Here is a 21,599-nt window from a genome sequence, read left to right as displayed (position 1 = left end):
TTCAGGAAGCCAAGCTTATAGGTTACAAAAATATTTGTTCTCTTTTTGAGGGAAAAAAACAATCTCTGCTTAATTTCTGTATGTTGTTCTATTCCACAGTATTCATCAGCTTGTGATCTGGGATAACATTTTTTATACAAGAGAATGATTCCCTTTGTTACATCTTATTTAATTTGCCTTGCTTCTTTTGCTTATGTCAGTTGAAGTTCAGGGTTTAGTACCTGTTTCCCTTAAGATGAAAAATATATCGTATGGCCTTGTATTACTGTGTGTTGTCTTTAAAAGAAGAGGGAAGCACAGAGTTCATTGCTGACTAATGGAAATGGAGAACTGAAGGCTTTCTCTTACTGAGAAATGCCCAGCTCTGTCATCCAATGAGACCAAACGAAACCCAGTAAGACCACCAAAGAAACTGGACTGTCATCTACTATCCCTGTTTTTCTGCCTGCAACAAATTCCCTGGTGGTATTGGATTTACAACTAAAGGAGTCTCCCAGCCTGCCCTAGCTGCTTTAGTGTTTACAGTAATAATCCTACAGTCTCCTTCAGCCTGGCGGAGAGACTCTCACAGATTTAGCGGGGAATAAAGACGTTTGTGATTCTCTTTGTAGCCCTTTCTGAACTGCTGATATCTGTTCTATTCTGTTTACTGCAGAAGGGTGCATGGAGTGTGTTGAAGGTGCATATAAACCTAGATTTTTTTTTTTTTCAGAGCTGCTCTCTGACTGTTATAGCAAAGCACTGTAAAATGCATATGCTCAGAGTTGACAGCAGACATAAGACAAATCAGGCAGCTGTTTAAAGCATCGAACAAACCTCTACAACAGCATTTGTCACCTCTGTCTCATTTCTCTGAAGAACACCAAGTGCTATCAGTTTGTCTTTCCACAGTTTCCCTAGTCTCTATTCCAGTTCTTTGTTTCTGTGGCAGGAGTGACAGGGCTCTGACCATGCACTGAGCCCTGGGGTGACAAAGTTCAGTTTTACTTGAACTTTTGTTAAGGTGCTGGCACTTTTTTTTTTGGCAGGCAGACAAGTAGTTTATAGCTGTGCTAGAAATCAGGGTTCTGACACTGAGTACCTACTAATTGTCAGCATATTCCAGCTGAAACGGGGTACATACTTGCAAACTGGGCATGATTGATTGTGACTTGGATGCCTACTTAAATATTTCCATGGAATATACTCACCTGTCCTACAGAAACTCATTGTTTCTCCTTCCCCAACACATGTAAGTTTATTTTGCCAACAGAATTTCTGCAAACCTGCTGTCCTTGTTCTACTCTATATATTGGTGTTTGCTAAACCCGTCTGCAGATTATGAATAAAATACTGCAAGAGTCACAATTTGTTTATGTAGCAGTGGTATTCTGTTTATTATACATTTGGATGGCACTTCTCAGGCTGAATTGTTTGCTGAACAGCAGGGTGGTTGTTGGCAGTACTCTGGTTTGTTCTGCTGAACTTCTAAAAGCAATTTTTTAAGCATAGATCATTTACTTTGACAGTGTAATTTTCTCAATGGAGCTTTTAAAAAAGACTCCTAAAGCGGTGTTCTTATCTGGGTTTGTGCACGATCCTGTAGAATCATTTTGTTTTTTTCTTTGCTAATCCAGCAAATGTGGCTAATCCATAAAATGCTTAAAGTCTGATGAGGAAAGGAAAAAAACCAAAAAACCAAACCATCTTCATATGTACGTTTTGTAAGCCTAGGTTCTTATCAGGTACCTATGCAATATGGAGATTGAAGGGACATGCTGATGTGAGTGCAGAAAAGTGTTAGAGCACAGCTCTGTAAACTTTACATTTTGGTATACATGTATGCTTATAAAGGTCAAAAGTGTGTTGTTGTGGTCAGTTTAAATCTGTCTTTTCACAAGTTTCAAGCACTTGTTTGCAACTGTAGTGTTCTTAAAAAAAAATCTGGAAGGTTTAACTTTTGATCATACTTGTACATTATGATTCCTTTACATATTTTTCAACTCTGTTCTTTGTGAAGAAAATATATAATTTATTTCTTTGTTAAATTTTTCCTTATGTAATTTTTGGTCTTTAGTTAAGAATAGAATCCTGAAATTCTTCATGGTCATTTTTCCTTTCAGAGACTAATGTGCCTATTAGATGTCCTGATCAATGGATATCATATGCTGGTCACTGTTACAGAATTCACAGGGACCCCAAAATATGGAAAGATGCCTTAACATCTTGCAGAAAGGAGGATGGGGATCTGGCAAGCATCCATAATGTTGAAGAGTACAGCTTTGTTATTTCTCAGCTTGGGTACCGTGAGTACTTTTTTGCAATAACATAACAACTTTTATACAAAGAAAATAAAGAGTTTTAAAGAAGTCTTACCTACTAAGGAAATTTGTTTAAAAAAAATAGTCTTGATCACAGGTGCAGAAGGAGAATTTTAAACTTCAAAAATCTTTGGAAGAAAAATACCAATATGAGAATTAAATCTACACGGACTATGATGTCATGGAAAAGCTGTGCTCAGTGTTAAGACTTGCATCAAACACAATCTCCTATTTATCTGGGTCTGCTTCTACCTCCTTTTATACAGATTAAGCAATTTATAACCTTCTCAGATTTTGGAAGAGTTTTTACTATCAGTCTGCAAAGATAGGTGAGGCAAACAACGTCTTTTAAGTCAGAATTTGGGAAGATGTGGATCCTGTTACCAGCACTGCCATGTTTCTATATTTCATGTCATGTCACTTGTGTTTCTTCTGAAAAAGGAAGTTGTCTGTCCCAGTATGTGGATTCAGATGTGCCCCACCTGAAACGTGGTACTTAGGTGCTCCCACACTCGAGTTGTTGCAAGGCTAGTTAAGCTACAGATGCTGTGTGTTCCTTAGGTGAGAAACAGCCATTCTGATGCTGAGGCAATTTTGTAGTTGCTATTGCTTTACTTGGACCTGATTTTGCATTTAGCATCAGACACGACTTTTTGATGGGGGAAACATGTTCACACCTGTGTTTGTTTCATTGCAGTAACTGATCCTGTGTGTGCTTTTAATGCCAGATAAGTGTAAGTTAGTTTATCCTCACTAAAAGTGCAGTAGGCTGCCTTGGGCAGCTTAACAGCAGTCTTGGAGCAGCAATCATAAAACAGCTGGCACGCTTTAGCTTTGTATCCTGTCCAACTCCATAGCAACTTGTGCTTGTCCTCACATTCATAGTATCATAGAATATCCTGAGTTGGAAGAGACCCGCAGGGACCATCGAGTCCAACTCCTGGCTCCAAATAGGACCACCCAATAAAAATCAAACCATGTGTCTGAGAGTGTTGTCCAAATGCTTCTTGAACTCTGTTAGGCTCAGTGCTGTGACCATTGCCCTGGGGAGCCTGTTCCAGTGCCCGCCAACCTTATCAGTGAAGAACCTTTTCATAACACACAGCCTGACCCTCCCCTGTCACAGCTTCATGCCGTCCTGTCACCTGAGAGAAGAGATCAGTGCCTGCTCTTCTACTCCCCTCGTGAGGAAGCTGTAGGCTGCCATAAGGTCTCCTCTTGGTTTCCTTTTCTCCTTCTTCAAGCGACTTCAGCAGCTCCTTATATGTTATGCCCTCTACACCTTTCATCATCTTTGTAGCCCTCCTTTAGACACTCTGTAATAGTTTTATATTCTCCTTATATTATGACACCCAAAACTGCACACAGTATTCAAGGTGAGACCACACCAGCACAGACCAGAGCGGGACAATCCCTTCCTTCAGCTGGCTGGCCATGCTGTGCCTGATGCATCCTGGGGTACGCTTGGCCCTCCTGGCTGCCAGGCGGCACACCACTGACTTATGTTAAGCGTGGCATTGGCCAAAACCCCCAGATCCCTTCTGCAGGGCTGCTCTCCAGCCTCTCGTCCCCCAGTCTGTACATACGGCCAGGGTTGCACCTTCCCAGGTGCAAAATCTGGCACTTGCTTTTGTTAAACTTCATGTAGCTGGTGATTGCCCAGGCCTTTAAGTTGTCAAGAGCTCTCTGCAAGGCCTCTCCACCCTCGTCACAATCAACAGCTCCTCCCAATTTAGTGTCATCTGCGGACTAACTTAGTCTATCTTCAAGTCCTGCATCCAAGATTTTCAAGAAGATTGCCCTTCTTGAAAATTGGAACAACATTTGCCGGCTAGTTAACAGAGACCTCTCCAGATTCCCAAGGCTGCTGAAAAATAATTGAGAAAGGTTTTGTGATGACATCAGCCACCTCTCTGAGGCCCCTGGGATGAATTCCATTGGGTCCCAACCCCTTTCTTGCATGAAACTTTTATTCTTTCAAATGAGACGATTAGGAAAGGTGGGACTTCTTGATGAGGCATTAGACATTTGAAATAAGTTAGGCTCTAAAGGAAATTAGATGCATTTTCACCATATTCCTTGGAAGTTGATCATTTCACAGATAGATTAATGCCTTTTCCAAAGGCCTTTCCAAGACTGACTGCACTGCACTGTTTTTGTAAAAGCGAATGTTTCTGAAAGGCATATAGGCCTGAAGGAAACCAGGCCTCTCACATACGGCACACTCACTGCCACAGACTATTTTGAAAGTATTTTTTTTCAGAGGGGGGAAACTGGAACTACTGAAGAAGCCTTTTAAGGCATTTGTAAGACAGTATCAGATTGCCATTGCTCACCACTGAGATAAGAACACTGTGTATTTCAGTGCCTAGAAAATCTTGTCTGCATCAAACTGTGCTCCAAAAATGCTGTACAAACAGAACAAAAGTCCATCTTCACACCAAGCAATTCACAGCCCCATGATGCAACCAAGCAGTAAGGGGTATAATGAGATAAGTATTGATGTACTAGCGAAGCTTCTTCAGTTTTTCTTGGCATCACCCACAAAGGAGAACTTTAGAGAGGAACATGAAGAATAAAAGAGAAGTGCATTGTATATGTTTACACAGAAGTGCAACGTCTGATATTGCACAAACGTGGCCCAGTGCATATCTGAGAGAGGGGGAAATAACTCGTTTATACTGTGGCTGTGGAAAAAAATCTTGGTATTTAGTCACCTGGCTTCAGAGAAGATCACAAGACTCTGACAGCATTTCTTCTTCAGAGGAGAAAATGTTATGTAGGAAGTGGCTTCGATAATTCTTGGTGATTTCTGATTTATATGGCTTATTTAGATGAGTTAGATGTAAACATTTTGTTATGGATTGCTGTTTTTTGTTTGTATTACCATGGTAATACCAACCAATAGCCCACCACACTAGGAGCTCTTGCCATGGACCTCTGTTGTGCTGGGTGCCAAATAAACACAGTCAGAATTTTTTTTACAGATAAAAAAAAAAAGAGAGAGCATGGAAGATAGCAGCTAAAGAGGGAACAGGACAGTAATGAGCGTGATGGGCAGTGAAATAAGAAGCTTCAGTTTTGGTATCAGAGGAGAGTTTAAAGGATGGTATTGAGGTGTGTTGTTGGGGGACTTCTGAACATGAAAGTGCAGTCTGGAAGAAGGGGTAAAGGTGACTGTTGAAGATGGACCTGGTGTCCTGTGAGTCTGAGCCCTTGGTGTTGGGGGAGAGATGGAAAGGACAGTATGGATGAGCTATGAGGGCTGATCGTATTCGGGTATAATAAAGACAGGAAGGGAAATGGAGGGAAACAGAAAGGAGAGGTGACTCCATTAAAGTGACAAACTGGGAGGGTGATTTTTTGCAGGAGCTCGATTTGACAGAATGGGAAGCTTCCATGTCCTTTTATCTAGCAGATGGGAGAAATGTCACAGGAGAGTTTTAAGTTGTGGGGGTGTCTATTAAAACCTCCATCCAAAAAGTGTTATCAGAAAAGGATTGCCTTAAGGGAGATGACTTTTAACAGTGCTTTGCAGACTTGTGTTGCTAGTGACAGCAGTAACAGAATAGAAAGAGCTCCAGCTTCCTTTCAGAGACCATTGTAGCAGCAGATATCTTTATGGGTGGACTAACAATCCCATTTTGAATTTTCATGGGTGATTCCGTTGTCAAGTTGCCTGTGGTCAGTCTGGACAGAAGATGTTAAAGGAAGACTTATTCAGAAAGAAAGAAATGTGGGAACAGACTGTGAACAGGAGAGTGTTGTACAAATTTTGCACAGGATGAATGCTAGCCAAGGGAAGGATTGTGTGTGTGTGTAGCTGGTCAGTGTGATCTGATTCATGGTGCTGTGGACCAAAGGAGACATCTATACTGCCGTTAGTATAGGCTTGATGACAGACTATATGAGTTCTATAGCAGGCCTTAAAAACAGGGACATACCAGAAGGAAAGCAGGTCTTTTACTACAGTCATATTCAGATATCCATCAGTTTATGATTTTTTCTCTCCACAAAGGTATATTTACTTCAAAGTACAGTTCTATCATGCTGCTAATAATGGAATTAAATCTCTTTTATGCTTTTCATAATAAATGCACATAACAAAGTCATAAAATCAGTACTACAAAGGAATTCCCTTTGATGATGATTGAGTTCACATTCTAAATGCCCATTTTTTCCATATTCAAATAGATTTTTTTTCAGAAGAAAATTAGATAATGAACATTATAGTAGCAATATGGTAGAGAATTTTAAGCATTGACAAATAAACCTCGAAGATATATCTTCTGTAAAGTAAGATACTTAATTATTCCTGCACTTCCAACTAAAACCCAGCAGTTTACCCCATTGTGAACTAAAAAAAAAATCCAACAACTACATGAATTTCATTTTGGTCTGAAATGAAACAAAATATAGGAACATGTAATGGGAAGACTTGCAAGTGCTCTGATTGTCAACTCTAAAAGACAGCACTGGGTGTGTAAGCATTAGAAAAGATGGCGCTTCTGCTTTCTTTGCTGTACTAAAGTTAAGAGGAAAACAGAAAGCAGAATTTTCTTTAGGTATTCAGTCATATCTCGTTGTATATGTTATACAACGGTTTTGAGCTGGAAAATAAGAACAAACCAAATTGTGCTAAAACATAATTCAACACAGAGAGTAAGTTTGCTGTTTTGTATAAAGCTAAACACTTTTATTGTGTTGCCACTAGAGTGAGTGGTCTTTCCTGATGACTGGAGTAGGTATATGAGGAATGGTGTGCTGTCTTTATGAAACAGGGAGATTTAATTTCCTGTGACTGCCTTTTAGCCTTCCTAACAATAAACTCTTTGCTGTTCCATGAAGATAAAAGTTCCCATCATATGAAAGGACTGTTATCAACCTTGTTAATCATATGTTTTAGAGCCAGATGATGAGCTGTGGATTGGGCTGAATGACTTCAAGGTTCAGATGTATTTTGAGTGGAGTGATGGGACACCTGTCACGTACACCAAGTGGCTTCGTGGAGAGCCCACGCATGCAAACAACAGGCAAGAGGACTGCGTTGTTATGAAGGGAAAGGTAAAGTCATGTTTAGCTATTGACCTAATTATCTTACCATTTAATTTATCTTTTGGGGTATTTTCTATGTAAGAACGCAAGAGTGGGGGACATTGCCGTTTGAAGCAGCCCATTTTAGACTCTTTCAGGTGTTGTTTTTTAGATGAAAGTTCCCTGTTCAAGGTTGTTAAAAGTTTTTTGTTGTTGCTTCTTTGAGAAGCAAGTGGTGGCTTTCCTTCAAGGTAACTTTAGAACAAAAGAGAAGCCTTTGTTTTCTTTATCTAGGCAAGATAATAAAACCTGGGTCTGGGATCTAGATGGATTACGTATTATACTTGTATCTGCACTGCACGTGAAAAGCTGTGAGGAAAGTGTTTAGCAATGACATTAGAGGAGGCCTTTCCTCAGTGACCATATGCCTACAGTTACAAGGCTGTTTTGAAAAGGCTACCTTTTAGAATATAGCAATGATCAGTATCTAAGTGTACTGTAGGAACTGAGATAATCATCTGGTATAAAAGTCAGTGTGATGTTGCAAAACAATATTTTTCCTCTTAGTGATAATTAAAAATATTGAACTTAGCACCTCCTTGAGGGTTTACCTATTTTATGAGGAGAAAAAAGAGCATTTACCCATATCAAAGTATCTTCTTATTTAGCAAAATTAACACTTGAGGGCTGTACTTTTGGTGAGTGCAACTCTAAAAGATGAGAGCTACAATTTTTTTCCCAACTGGCCTGAAAACTATACAGAGCTTACCTCACAGGGCAAGCCCACACTCGTAAGCAAAATTAAAGAAAAAATACAAGAAACTTTAGTTCTTGCTTGTAGTTCCCATATTTCTCAAAATATCAAGTCTTAGAGTATTCTATCATTCGTAAGGAACAAATACACAAATATAACTTGTTTTGTATTTGTATATTTCTGTATTTGCCATTGATACTGAGAGAAAAAAAGTCTTTTTTATTTTTTAACTCCTCAGTATGCTTCCTGGGAAGTACACCGTTTAATGACATAAATATATTTAATGGCAAATATCTAAAAAAATCTGGAAAGACTTCAGTATTTATTAACTCAAAATGAGAAGCTGTTTGAGAGACTGTTGTGGTTTAACCTGGCAGGCAGCAAAGTACCACACAGCCATTTGCTCATTCCCCACTCCCCTTTCACGTGATGGGATGGGAAGAGAATTGTGGAAAGAAGGTAAAAACTCATGGGTTGAGATAAGGGAAGTTTAATAAGAAAGAGAAGGGTGGGGGAGAACAAAAATAAAAGAATACACAAAGCAAGTGATGCACAATGCAATTGCATACCATCAGCTGACTGATGCACCCCCAGCCCCTTCGCTAACAGGGCAGTATGAGAAGCTGAAAAGTCCTTGATTTAGTATAAGCACTGTTGAACAACTGAAATATCAGTGTGTCATCAAGATTATTTTCCTGCTAACTCCAAAACATGGCATCCCACCAGCATTATGAAGAAAATTAACTCTCTCCCATTCGAAACCGGGACAGATACTCAAGATGGAAGAAAATTTGAAGGAAAGTGAATCCAAAGGTGTAAGGGTAGCAAAATGGACTAATGGACTCAAAAAAAGGGAGACTTCACTAAATTTAGGGAAATTAGGATTTTTTTTCCCAATAGGTTTAGTGCTATCAAGAGCAACAGCGGTGTGTATGCATGCAGCTGATTCAGGTGTCTGCATTGTTCTGGTGCACAAACACACCAGTTCAGAAGGTGAGACTGAGTGCAGAGGGAGCCAGCCCTGGGACACATCTGGCTGTGAGGGGCATGGAGGAGTTAGCAGCACTAGCAGAAGAAGAGACCACATCATCAGTTCCAGGAAGAAATGAAGAGAACTGGAATAACAACCTTGGGAGAGCAAAACCACAGTAATAACCATGAAAGAGGAAGGACTGTGTAGGCTACAACATAAAAATCTCACCAAATTGAGAAGAGCTGTGTGTGTTTATTGGGGTTGTTCTCTCTGGGCCAAAGTCGGGGTGAGGTTATAATCTCCGTTAAAATTCTTCTCCATTGCAGTAGTGGTCATGCTCTGGTGACAAGGGTGTAAAGGTGTATTTCTTCCACGACAACCAGGCCATGGTGTACATAGTAACTGAACAAACAAATTCTTAAGGGCACAAGGATTTTTGTACTTCACTTACTGTGCTTCCTGGGCAGTGGCTATGGCAGTGTCAGATGCGGATGTAGATGCTTTGTCCAGCTTACAGAATTATAGGGTCCTATGAAGTTTCATTCTTTCAGTACAGCTCCCACTGAATGCCATTGTTTCTTCTGAGAATCTGTAATATGGGGAGTAACGACCTTAATACTAACTTTTACAAGGAACTTTTTGCATCTTCTAAGGAATTGTTACAATGAAGTTTCTGTTTTCTATTGTAACTGGATTTCTGCAATGAGAGATGACATCTTTCTTCCAGTACCTAAAGGGGGCCTACAAGAAAGCAGGAGAGGGACTCTTTGTCAGGGAGTGTAGTGACAGGACAAAGGGGTAATGGTTTTCAACTAAAAGAGGGTAGATTTAGATTAGATATAAGGAAGCATTTCTTCACTGAGAGGGTGGTGAGGCACTGGCACAGGCTGCCCAGAGAAGCTGTGGATGCCCCATCCCTGGAGGTGTCCAAGGCCAGGCTGGATGGGGCTTTGGGCAACCTGGTCTGGTGGGAGGTGTCCCTGCCCATGGCAGGGGGGGGTGGAACTGGGTGATCTTTGAGGTCGCTTCCAACCCAACCCATTCTATGATTCTATGATCTCCCTTTCCTTCTACATAGTTATTAAATTAATAGTCTTTGTAAAGATAGTGTATTGGTGTCATCTCGGAGCACTCACTTTTCAGCAGGGTTAATCAAGGAAAGCGTAAGTGAGTGGCGAATCAGCCTCAGTAGAAGAACGGAGGTTGGAATGAATGGCTACTACTGAAGTTACATGTAGGTTTCGCTTCCTCTAAAGGTAGAAAAAAGTTGTTAAATACTTAAAAGCATAGAGCACGTACTTTGAAAACTAAATCCAACTTGACTGTGTTGTTGTGTTCTAATGTTCAGGATGGATTTTGGGCAGACCATTCTTGTGAAAAGAAAATTGGCTACATCTGTAAAAGGAAACCCATGTCAGAAGCTCCAACAGAAGAGGAAACTATTGACACGGGCTGCCAGAGAGTAAGTAAAGGAAAAGTTGTCAGAGCTGAGCAGGCTGCTAGGAATGACTAAGAGGAGAAAATAGCACCTGGATGGCTCTGCAAGGACAGAGAGACAAAAAAAATGGATTCTGTGTTGTCATCTTAGAACAGTTGGCCTTCTCATTTCTATGACAGATGGGCGAGGCGATACATATGAATAAATCCAGGCTCTGACTGTCATTTAACTCTTGAAGTTCCCTCTAGTTTTCCAGAACTTCAAGCAAAATTCAAACGTGTTGTCCGTGCAGTAGACTATTTTTCAGTTATTGGCTTTCAGGCCTTCGTAAGAAATTTGCTTGCACCAGCAGTTGCTCTTCAGCTCTACCTACAGTTTTCTTAAATATTATTTGCAACAGTAAGGGTGTGCTTGTCTTCATGCTGTTCTGGCAGTGCTCCTTACTTTGAAGAATTTGTTACCAGTGCCTAAGCAAAATAGATCCACTGTGCTCTTTCTGAACTGCTAGTGGATCTACTGCTGATTTGGTAATGTTCTGTTGACACAAGTGGTTCCAAGAAATTGACTGTAACTTGTTATGTCATAGGGAATCCTTCTCCCCAAACTCTGCTCTACACAGCCACAGAGAATTCTTTGATATTAATTCCCTGTATTTGTGAAAGAGTCCCTGGGAGACGATAAAGTGATCCTAATGCTTCTGTATGCTGTCCTTGTCTAGAGAACTAAGTGCATACCGGTAGAAAAGAAGTCTCCTTGGTGAAAAATTTAAGACCGTCTGGAGAAAATTTGTGTGACTTGTAGCTCCCAGCAAACTATTCCTCTGCAAGCATATTCCTGAGCTAATGACATTTGAATGACAAAACATTAGAAAAGAGTGTTAAAGGTAGTTTATAATAACCAAACGTATTTGAGGTGCCATTTTCTTTCTGAAAAGACGAGCTGAAATTTACTTCTCATGAGCGCTTTCATGATTGCATGCTCATGTGCCAGACAGTCCAATAGTGAGCACTGAAGGTCTACAACAAAGCCTCTCATGCCTTTATATAAGTGAAATTCACTGATTTATTAATTTATTATATACCAAAAATTATTTTATGAATCAGAACTTTAAAAACTTTGTTTCTGGCTGTTTCCAGTCTGCCTTTTCCAGTTTAATTGTTCCTTTGTCCAATGGTTAGCTGACAGTGTCATAAATCATTTTTTTCACATTTTTTACATTATTGATTTATTTTTGATAAGCAGTTTAGAAAAGCTATAACATATGTGATCACTTAATGTTTATTTTCACAGGGCTGGAAAAGACATGGCTTTTATTGTTACTTCATTGGAAATACATTTGTATCATTTTCTCAAGCAAATCAAACCTGTGAAAGGCATAAGGCTTTTTTAGCAACTGTTGAAGACAGGTATGTGAAAACTGCTTGCATGAGGGGCCCCCTGAGTATTTAACATCTAACATCATCAGAATATCAAAATAAAGATTTTGATTGGATGACAATCTTGCTTGAGAGGACAGCTGTCTGAAGATACAGAATTTCTAAAAGTTTTTGCATATGTATTCAAATCCAGGAATTCAGTTTGTAGTAAAAATAAGCAATGTCTGTAAAATCATTGCTATAGGTGGTTATGCTGAGGAAAATAATATAATTTTATTTTCTTTCTTTAATTGCAGTGGATTGAGGATGAGTTTACTTGAGTGTAGTACACAGAATGATTCTGAATTCTTCTCAAAAGTTAGTTTGAATGAGCAAGAGAACATCAGTTTCACCTATCTGCACTTTTCAGAACTGAGCTACTTATTCAAAGTTAAAATGAGAATCCAAATGAGGATGGAAGGGCTTGGTGCCTGAAAATCCATCACAATTCCATCAGGGTTCAGACTGTGCTAAATTTCTGAGCAGCTGATACACATTATCGAATATGGCATATTGTGAAAATGAGATAGGGTTAAGAAACGAAGCTCACTGCACCTGCAGTTGACTCAGTGCTTTACGCTTTGGCTTACTTGCTTCATTATAATTTAAATAGATGTGTTCTGGCCTGAAAAATCTGTTGTGGATTGTAACTCTCTAAATGTAGGTGGCACTGCAGCTGTGATAAAAATTGTTTAACGATAATGTGGTCTTTAGGCTATATGTTTTTATGGGGAAGCCTTTTTTTAATTTGCTCCGATTTTGCAAAAGCTGTTTGTTTAAACACTGTAATAAACTATGGCAAATTTTGCCTCTTTATAGGTTTGTTTCCCAACATAACTTTTCAGGTGTGATCATTGGATCTAATTTGGGATTTTCCTTAATTTCACAGTTAAGTGTCATACTACTCTGGCCTTCAGTTTATTTTATTTCCCTAGTAGTCCTGAGTTTTCTGGTTTTGGATTTGTCTGTAGCAAGAATTCATTAAATTCAGTGGTATCAGAAACTCTCAGTAATACAGTAATATTCCAGTTAAGTCCTGTAAGGTTTCTTCCTTCCCATATCCTCTCCAATTTATAGTCAGTCCACCCTTATACCACTTTCTTTATTGGACATCAGAAGAGAAGACAGAATATTCTGGTATTCAAACTTACAAAATAAATATTATGAATGTTTTATTATTTGGTTTGTTCAAGTAGATCCATCTAAAACATTATTTCAAGAAAGTACAAAGGTAATTCTGAGAAAATAAGGAACTATTAACAGCTTTAAAAAATATTTTAGTGGTATTAATTTAACAGTTGTGTTCTTTTGAACAGATATGAACAAGCCTACCTGACTAGCCTGGTTGGGCTGAGAACAGAAAGATACTTTTGGATTGGACTTTCGGATGTAGAAGAAAAGGGAACTTTCAAGTGGGCTAATGGCGAATCTGTCTTATTTACACACTGGAATTCTGAAATGCCTGGTAGCTATGACTCTATACTCTTTAATGAGTACAGTGCTCAGAAAACATCGCTCGCCACTTGTGTTTTTTTTTTTGTTTCAGTCCATAACCCCTTCCTGGTGGTATACTGAGCGATTGCTCTCAAGTATATCTCTCTGCTCTCTCAAGCATGCAGTGCTGTTGCTAACTTCCTGCATGGTGCTCAAGTGAGTTTTTAATATGAGCTCAGAAAAAACTTTAAACTGATTTACTTCCATTCCGCATGTACTACTCTATAAGGTCAATCTCTGCAGACACGCTTTGCCTTGCTTGCAAGCCCTGCCTGTGCAGCATATCTCATAGTACACTTGCTCACTGCATGCTTTGAGGTGTGTGAGATCACAGCACACATAAAGTCTCTGGTCTTAGAGAAAATGGGATTGTGGGAAAGGACAAGAGGAAGGTTTGTGTTTAGTCTTTTTTAGTTAATATCTTTTCTAGATGAGTTTGATTTCCTTATTTACTAAGTTTTGTTGATGAAAACCTTGCTATTTTTACCTCTTCTAATGAAACATTGGGATGGGAAGCCTTTTTATCTCTGACACGGTCACATCATCACATCAGAAAGAGGATGGTCTCTAGCATTCAAGATTCTGGTGTGTTGTATTTGGCTTTCAGGAGATCCTCTGATCCTCATTAATTGCAGTGCTTTAAATGCTGATTTAAATGTGTCAGGTGGAGTGCTAAAACTACATAGACTGTGAAGCCAACAGTAGGTCTGCACATAGCCAGCTCGTTTTTGAAAATCATAGTCAAATGAGACAAATTTGAGAAAATAGCTCTAAACATATCTTCAGTTTCAGGGGAGAATTAGTAGAATTGCAGGTTATGATGTTGCTTGGAGGTTGATGTGAGTTGATGTGAGGCACAATTAAATATCTCAGATATGGGTGAACAACAGGTTTTTTTTTTTAACCTTTTGCTGTTTTCATGAACTTGAAACATTTGTAACTCTGTACAGACAAAGACTTTATTTCCATTATCACAGAATATGAAGTTTTCTAAGTTTGCAGTGACCCCTGAAATGCTGCTTTTATGCATTCCTGTTTACAACCAGGAAGAAAGCCAGGCTGTGTTGCCATGAGAACTGGAATTGCAGGTGGATTATGGGATGTAATAAAATGTGAAGAAAAGGCAAAATTCTTATGTAAAGTGTGGGCAGAGGGAGTGACGCCACCACCTGTTCCTACAACTACTCCTGTTCCCAGGTGTCCAGAAGGCTGGGACTCAAACAATCGTATCAGCTTCTGTTTCAAAGTAAGTATGTTGCTTAGTTCTGAGTTAAGGTAGTTTCTATTTGCTGTGTTTATATGCAGTAAAAATTGTTTTACAGAAGCTTTGCTGTTTCATAAGCATATTTATGGATTATATGTGGAGGTCTTGTTCCCTTTTATTGAAATGCTTATGGCTTTGTTTACTCCTCTAAAGTCTGATCTTGAGGTCTGATCTTCTGAGCTTAATTTCCTATCCGTGGTCTGTTAAGATTGAAAATACCTTTCTCTGTCTGTTGTCTTGGAGCAGATACTGCTGTCAGCAATGTAGTCTGCTAACTTGCCTCAAAGACACTCATGTGAAACCCGTTTCTCACACAGATGAATGCTCATTAACCTTATATTCCAAGTTTCTGTAATCCCCACTGAACAAGTTAATTGTAAATGAATTGCTTTTGTGTTGCTGGTGTTTCTTTTTCTTGTGGTCTGTATGGTCTACTATATCTGATTGCAAAATATGCTCTCTTTAGCCTTTTTCAAAAGGAGAGCAAAAGAAAACATGGCTTGAATCTCAACAGTTTTGTCGAACTATAGGAGGAGATCTGGCCTCCATTAATGGTAAAGAAGAACAGTACGTGATATGGCGTTCTATTGCGTGAGTATCTGTGGCGTGGTCAACCATCCGCGTCAACTACCCTTTTGATCTTTCTGAAATATTTCATTTTAGGTCTGCATTTTTACTTCAGTATAAGGTAGTCTTGATTTATTATCAGCACCTGTATCAAACACACAGCAAGAAAGCGGAGCTGATGAAACAGCAGTTGTAGTATGACTAGTGGCAGTCACCCCAGAAGCTAATGCTATTGTGAGATTGGCAGGATACCTCGCTGAGACAACATTTATGATCAGATATAAAAATATTTCATTTGGATTTGTGGATATTATAAAATTACCTCAGATGCCAGTTGGTTTGGCATAAGCAAATGTACAAACAGGGAAACAGTCATGATATAAATCTGGTCAGTGTTTTGTTTCATTATTTTATGAACAAATCAGGAAGCAGAGGCAACTTCAGATTCATTTTTTTCCATAGACGGAAAGTAAATAAAGTTTATAGGTCCCTGAATTGTAAAAAATAGGTGAAAGATTTCTGAACGTGTTCAAGTACTGTTAAAAAGGTAGCACTTGTGATATGACCTGAAGAGGCTGGGCTCAATGAGCACATACCTGTCTGTCTATCTAGAAAGCACGACTGAGACATGGCAGCCTTGTAAAATACTACAACCGTACTAGAATCCCAGCTATATACTTCTGGAAAGGAAGAAGTCTCAGGTGCTGCGTTACCATATATTGACTCAATAAATTCTGAGAAATCAGTAAAGTGTGTCTGCTTGTAGACAAGAATTCGTTTAAGATGCTATTTTTTTAATGAGGTTCAACTGCAGCAAATATTTGTCAGCTTGGATACTGTAAGTGCCTTTAAAGACAAAATGAGAAACAGTAGATATTGGACTATTAGAGAAAAGTATTAAACAACCTTATCAGATTTTCAGCAGTTGGATTGGATGGACACTTTCTGAAAAAAGTCTTGGCCAGTGTTTCAAATTGTCTGAGTTAATGTCGAGTGCTAAGAGCTAGAGATAGTTGTGTTTTAATTGTTGTCCTCCCTCATTATTGTTTCTAACAGCTTTAAGGATTTTTACAGAAGTTTATCAGCTGTTGTGAATGATAGATTTTAAAAATATTGTAATGCCCTTATTAGCTTTGTTCTTATGTTTAAACTTCTTATAAATTAGATGTTTATTATTTTTGTTTAGGAACAATGGTTATTACCACCAGCATTTCTGGATGGGTTTATATTATTTGAATCCTGATGATGGCTTTGTTTGGAGCGATGGATCTCCGGTGAGTGGTTTAATTATTCACAGCTGTTATTTTGCATTCCCTGTGTTTCTCAACTGTGTGTGGTGGAGATGTCTGTGTGTAATTTCATGTTTAATCATAATCCTCTCCTGTGTCATGCTCTCTTTAGGAAAGCTTATGAATAGCTTTTCATGGGTTGATTTTTTTGGCTAAAAATACTGATTTTTTTATAAGAAAATGTGCATTTAATTATTGAGAAAGTTAAATTCATGTAGATGAAAAAAAGGAGATATATATATAATTGAGTATATTGAGTAAATATAGTTTATTATCAATATATGTATATATTCAGTAAAATAGTCCATCATTAGTATTTCTCTTCTTTGCTAATTAGCTCTTGATCTGAAATGACCTATATTCCATGGAGCTGAAGGTAATTTCTTATGCCAGTGTAGAAAACTGTAGGAACAAAAGTGGTTCTAGAGATGAGGTTGCATTTCATTCAAGGTTGGTCAAAATATATTGATGGAAGTTTACCATAGAGAAAACTGAAATTGGAATTCATACAGGAAAGTTAGAATTAGAATAACAGGATTTTTGTGAGTAAAATTCCAACATTTTTGTTGTGTCTCAGCAATGGCCTATTATTTTACTTGTATAGGATATGTAATAAATTTAATAGCAACATGTAGCATGTATCATTGTTGTTAGATGAATTTTACAGAATTTATATCCTAAAAAAGATGTCAATATTCTTCCAAGTGTGAAAAGAAACAAGTTATCTAAGCTGTGGTTGAGGTTGCAATCTGAAAACAAATTTGAAATGTCAGCATTTGCAGGGGGAAGTTCTGGTTTCCTCCTATCTTACAGACTGACAGTAGGAACAGATTTTAGGTGTGTGTTTTGATGCTGTATCTTTCTTATTATCTTGCTGTACACCAGAATCCTCACAAAACCTTTTCTTTCATAGGTGAGGTATGAAAACTGGGGCTTTGGAGAACCCAATAATTATCAAGGAATTGAACTTTGTGCAGAGATCAGTGGCGATTCCAGCATGCTTTGGAATGACAGGCACTGTGATTATCTATATGGATGGATTTGCCAGATAAGAAAAGGTATTATTGCTTCCTTCTGTGTATTATTATAATAAGAAAAGATTCTTGGTTGATTTTTTTTCCCTTAACTTTGAGAAACAAAAATTTTCAAAATGTGTTTATCAGAATGGTTCCCTGTGGAAGGTGAAATATGAAAGTGGCATAAGGATTTCCAATGTATTTGAAGATACAGAGCCTGTGTGGCACCCTGCTGGGAATTCTCACTGATCTTTCTCTGTGATTTCAGAAAGAACAATGTGATTCCTCAAAAATAGGAAATGTTACTTTGAATATTCATGTTTACGTCTCAATCCATGCTTTCTCCAACAAATGGTATTTTGTGTTCTTTTCATTTTTTTTGTGAGTTGAGCTTCAAGTTATAAGAAAATGGTTCACAAATCAGTTCACATACTTGAATTTTTATATGTGAAAACTCCCTCTTTTACTTGGCTTAGGTGCTTGGCTTGGCTTGGCTTTGGCTAATTGAATCTATAATTGCAAGATGCAGCCTGATTTGGGGATATTTTATTTTACTTTGGCTGGGTTTTATTATTCATTTGTTGATTTCTTGCAAAGTCCTCTCGAAATCTAATTTTGGATTCTTTTAATTTTCTGAAAACAACAAGACAAAATTTGTAATTTAGGGAAATTCTGAGTTCTACAAACAGCACATCTAACTACCTTTGAGTATTTTGGAAAATACTTGGTTAAGCTTTTTACCACATTCATATATTGGGAGGGCAGGGTGCAAAATAAATATGCCTTCTTGGGTTATGGACAATAAACCATCAGATCTGCTTTATGTTGGACAGAGAATATTTTATTAAGTGCCAATATCTATAAGACTGTTCTTACCACAAAGTAAATGGGTAAACCTATACAGTGAGAGATGTCCTGTTTTAGAAATTGTTTTCCTGAGATGCTGATGACCTCCATGATGCTATCTCTATCATGCCATAACCAAAACAACTAGGGGAATTCTTTAGCATGAAATCTTCTTGTTAGAAAGAACCAGTTAATTTATTGGCAGCATATCTTTTTCCAGTGGGATTTTTTCTATGGAATTTTTTTAGAAGCTCTTTCTTCTCAGAGAAGATGGAAACAACATCACTCTAGTAGCTGTGGCACCATGGAAGAAGATCACCCAGCCTCATTCATGCTATCTCTAGTTTAAGCCAGAATTTGTGTATACATGACCTGGGGAAAGGAGGAAGGGGAAGATGAGCGTTAATGCTTTGGGACATGAGGTTTTCAGCATCCAGTGAATACCAAATATAATTACACAATTCAGACAAATTTCAAGGTAATTTATAATACCTTGTGCATTAGGGATAGCTTATATTTAGAGCCTAAGGGAATAAGAATATGTATTTAAATTTGGCTGAAAATAAGACATGTAGGCCACTTCATTCCCTCTAGATTTTGATGTTAAATCCATTGCTAACACTAAAATTCAATGTCAAGAGAAAAACTTGCCCATCAGTCATGGTAAACACTTTCTCTTACAGCAGAAAGTGTACAGTCCTAATAAATATTTTTTTTCTTACAGGAGCAAGTGTAAAGCCTGAACCAACAGAATCTCCTGCACCCAGTAAGTGTTATTGCTTTTACTTTTTGTGTGTGTGTGTTTAAATGCATTTTTATAATTCTACTAACGAGAATATTTGTACCTCAGGAACAATATAGTTAGCTTAGTATTTATTTTACAGAGTACACGACTACTGAGGATGGATGGATTATACATGAAGACAAACATTATTATTTCAGCACAGAGAGTGTTCCTATGGAAAAAGGTCGTGAGTTTTGCAAAAAGAACTTTGGAGACCTTGCTGTCATCGAGAGTGAAAGTGAAAGAAAGTTCCTCTGGCGATATGTAAGAAAAATCACTAATATTGTGGAATAAATTATCCAGAGCAAGTGATTGTGGGCACAAATCTTTTTCAACCTGTTGTTTTCCCTACAAGTTTTATGAAAGCGAAGTCAGTAAAATTCCAATGACATTAAGCCAGATGAAAATGAAGGACAAATCCAAGTCTTTTCTTAGATTGTTTCCTATCTGAGACAGGGTCTAGGTTGGTCCAGGATTTTTTACAGAAATAAGCACAGTAAGCATTAAAGAAATCATTATCCGCTTTTAAATACACAATGTGGAAGTTACACCATGTTAGCAGTGAATGATAGAATCATAGGCTTTCCTGAGTTTGAAGGGAACGAAAAAGATCAAGTCCGTTATATCTATCTGCAACTGCTTATGTGTTAAGGTAAATCTTAATGCTTAATTTTAATTAATCTGTGGCTTCATTTTAGCAAGAAGTAAGTTGAGCTACAGTTCTGTAATGCAGGTGGGTTAACTGAAAGTGAAGGTCAACAGAAAAACTCAAAGTGTTAAGTAGCAAATCAAAACCAGCTATTAATTTACATGCAACTCTCAGAAGATTGGCTTTTGAACTTGTCAGTATATCTGAGTTGTAGCCTACCTAGCAGCATCTTTTTGGTTCTCAAGTTTGCCCCTTTGCCACCTCGTATGGATTATAATTATGAGGGAAAAACTTGAGTCATGGATTATGGTCAAAGAATTTTTAAATGATGTTTCCTAGGTGACTGGGGGTTAGTTACCTGTTTGCTGTCTTGAGACCAACTTCTTTAAATCATTAACATGCTTAAAAGTCAGATTTGAACTACTTAAATCTTTTCCTAAAGTGGCTGAAAAGTGTCAGTGAGATGACACAAGAGCCTATATTAACTGTCATCCAAATTGTAGGAGGGTTTGTTTCTTGCAGAGTATTTGCCGGATATCTACCACAGAGGCTGTGCAAGAGTTGATGATTTCACTGACTTTCGAGTAAGAAATGATGATATAGTAACCAAGCTTTTTGGCCAATGGTGAAGTTGTCTGAGGACTGTCAGCTGTGAGCTGCTTTAACTTTAGCATTGTAGCTAGAGGATATAGCAACTCATAACCCCTGTTTATAAATAGTATATTACTCATTATTAACATAACAGATTTCTGTGATAAAAAGAGGAAGTGTATACAATTTTAATCATTATATTCTAGATCTTGAAAAACGGCAAAGAGGATTCATATTTCATTGGTTTACAACTGAGTGTTGATCAAAAGACAAGGTAGGTCAATGAGAACCATCAAGCTTGCATTGTGCTTTGAAATCAAGAAAGAAGAAATCTACTGAGCAGAGAAAAAAATATGAAATGCTTTTATGAAATTGTGGCCTATCAAAGTGAATGAGAATGTTCTCGTGTTTTTACTCTGAATTGCCTGGGATTGGTATTTCATGCTTGATGGTTTTGGTTATGAAGGTTGTAAAAATGTATTCTGTATTAAATATATCACAGTGCATCATTACATTTAATCCACTTTATTTTGAATCCCTCTTCTTTTGTTAGGCATACTCACCCTACTAATAATACTGTTGTTCTATATTTTTTATAAAATGAAAAAAGCTTGATTTGAAATTTGCCCTGATCTGTTGACTGCCTTGCCCATACTCCAGTAAAATATAGCTAATATAAGGAATTTTTAAAAAATAAAAATTCCCTGTTGATACTAGTGAAATTTTTTATTTAAGAAAGGATCAAATCCTTTTATAGTGACCATAAGATGAATATGTGCTTAAGTGAAGTAGCTGGTGTGTGTGCCTGAAGACATAAAGGGCTCTCTGGGCATCTCTGTCAGTTGCAGTCCAATAGATATATATCTTCACATTAATATTTGATTGCCTGGCTATAATTTTTTCTTGATGGTTTAATCTACACTGATGTACAACTTTTTCAGTAGTTCTATTTTACCTTGTGGGGAGGGAAAATTGTCACAGGAATTGCCTTGTAGGCAGTTTGTCATGACCTCACAATTTTTCCTCTGCATGGGGAAATGATCAAACATTTGGTTAGTGTTATGACTAAAATCTCTTCTCTGTAATAGGCAAAGTGAATGTATGACTTGGTGGGAAATGGTGAGCACCTGGGCTCTCTCATGCTGAAATAGTGTCTGGCTTTCATGTTGGCCTAAATGGTGATTT

The 21,599-nt window shown here is 37.9% G+C and overlaps 1 protein-coding gene across 2 annotated transcripts in view; it reads left to right on the top strand.

Moving 5' to 3' along the window:
- The window catches only part of LOC121064327 (macrophage mannose receptor 1-like), a 58,299-nt gene that overhangs the window by 18,225 nt on the left and 18,475 nt on the right, over nt 1-21,599 (top strand). For both annotated transcript variants that reach the window (XM_040545606.1, XM_040545607.1), the window contains 12 exons: nt 2,103-2,285; nt 7,207-7,364; nt 10,410-10,523; nt 11,790-11,905; nt 13,231-13,379; nt 14,455-14,654; nt 15,139-15,263; nt 16,426-16,513; nt 17,442-17,586; nt 19,115-19,156; nt 19,275-19,438; nt 20,621-20,688. In XM_040545606.1, the coding sequence (XP_040401540.1) occupies nt 2,103-2,285; nt 7,207-7,364; nt 10,410-10,523; nt 11,790-11,905; nt 13,231-13,379; nt 14,455-14,654; nt 15,139-15,263; nt 16,426-16,513; nt 17,442-17,586; nt 19,115-19,156; nt 19,275-19,438; nt 20,621-20,688 (1,552 nt within the window). The remainder of the gene's footprint in view (nt 1-2,102; nt 2,286-7,206; nt 7,365-10,409; nt 10,524-11,789; nt 11,906-13,230; nt 13,380-14,454; nt 14,655-15,138; nt 15,264-16,425; nt 16,514-17,441; nt 17,587-19,114; nt 19,157-19,274; nt 19,439-20,620; nt 20,689-21,599) is intronic.

The sequence above is a fragment of the Cygnus olor genome, chromosome 2 (assembly GCF_009769625.2).
Source record: "Cygnus olor isolate bCygOlo1 chromosome 2, bCygOlo1.pri.v2, whole genome shotgun sequence".
Taxonomy (NCBI): domain Eukaryota; kingdom Metazoa; phylum Chordata; class Aves; order Anseriformes; family Anatidae; genus Cygnus; species Cygnus olor.
The sequence above is the reverse complement of the archived record's forward strand: the minus strand, read 5'-3'. Positions and strand labels throughout refer to the sequence as shown.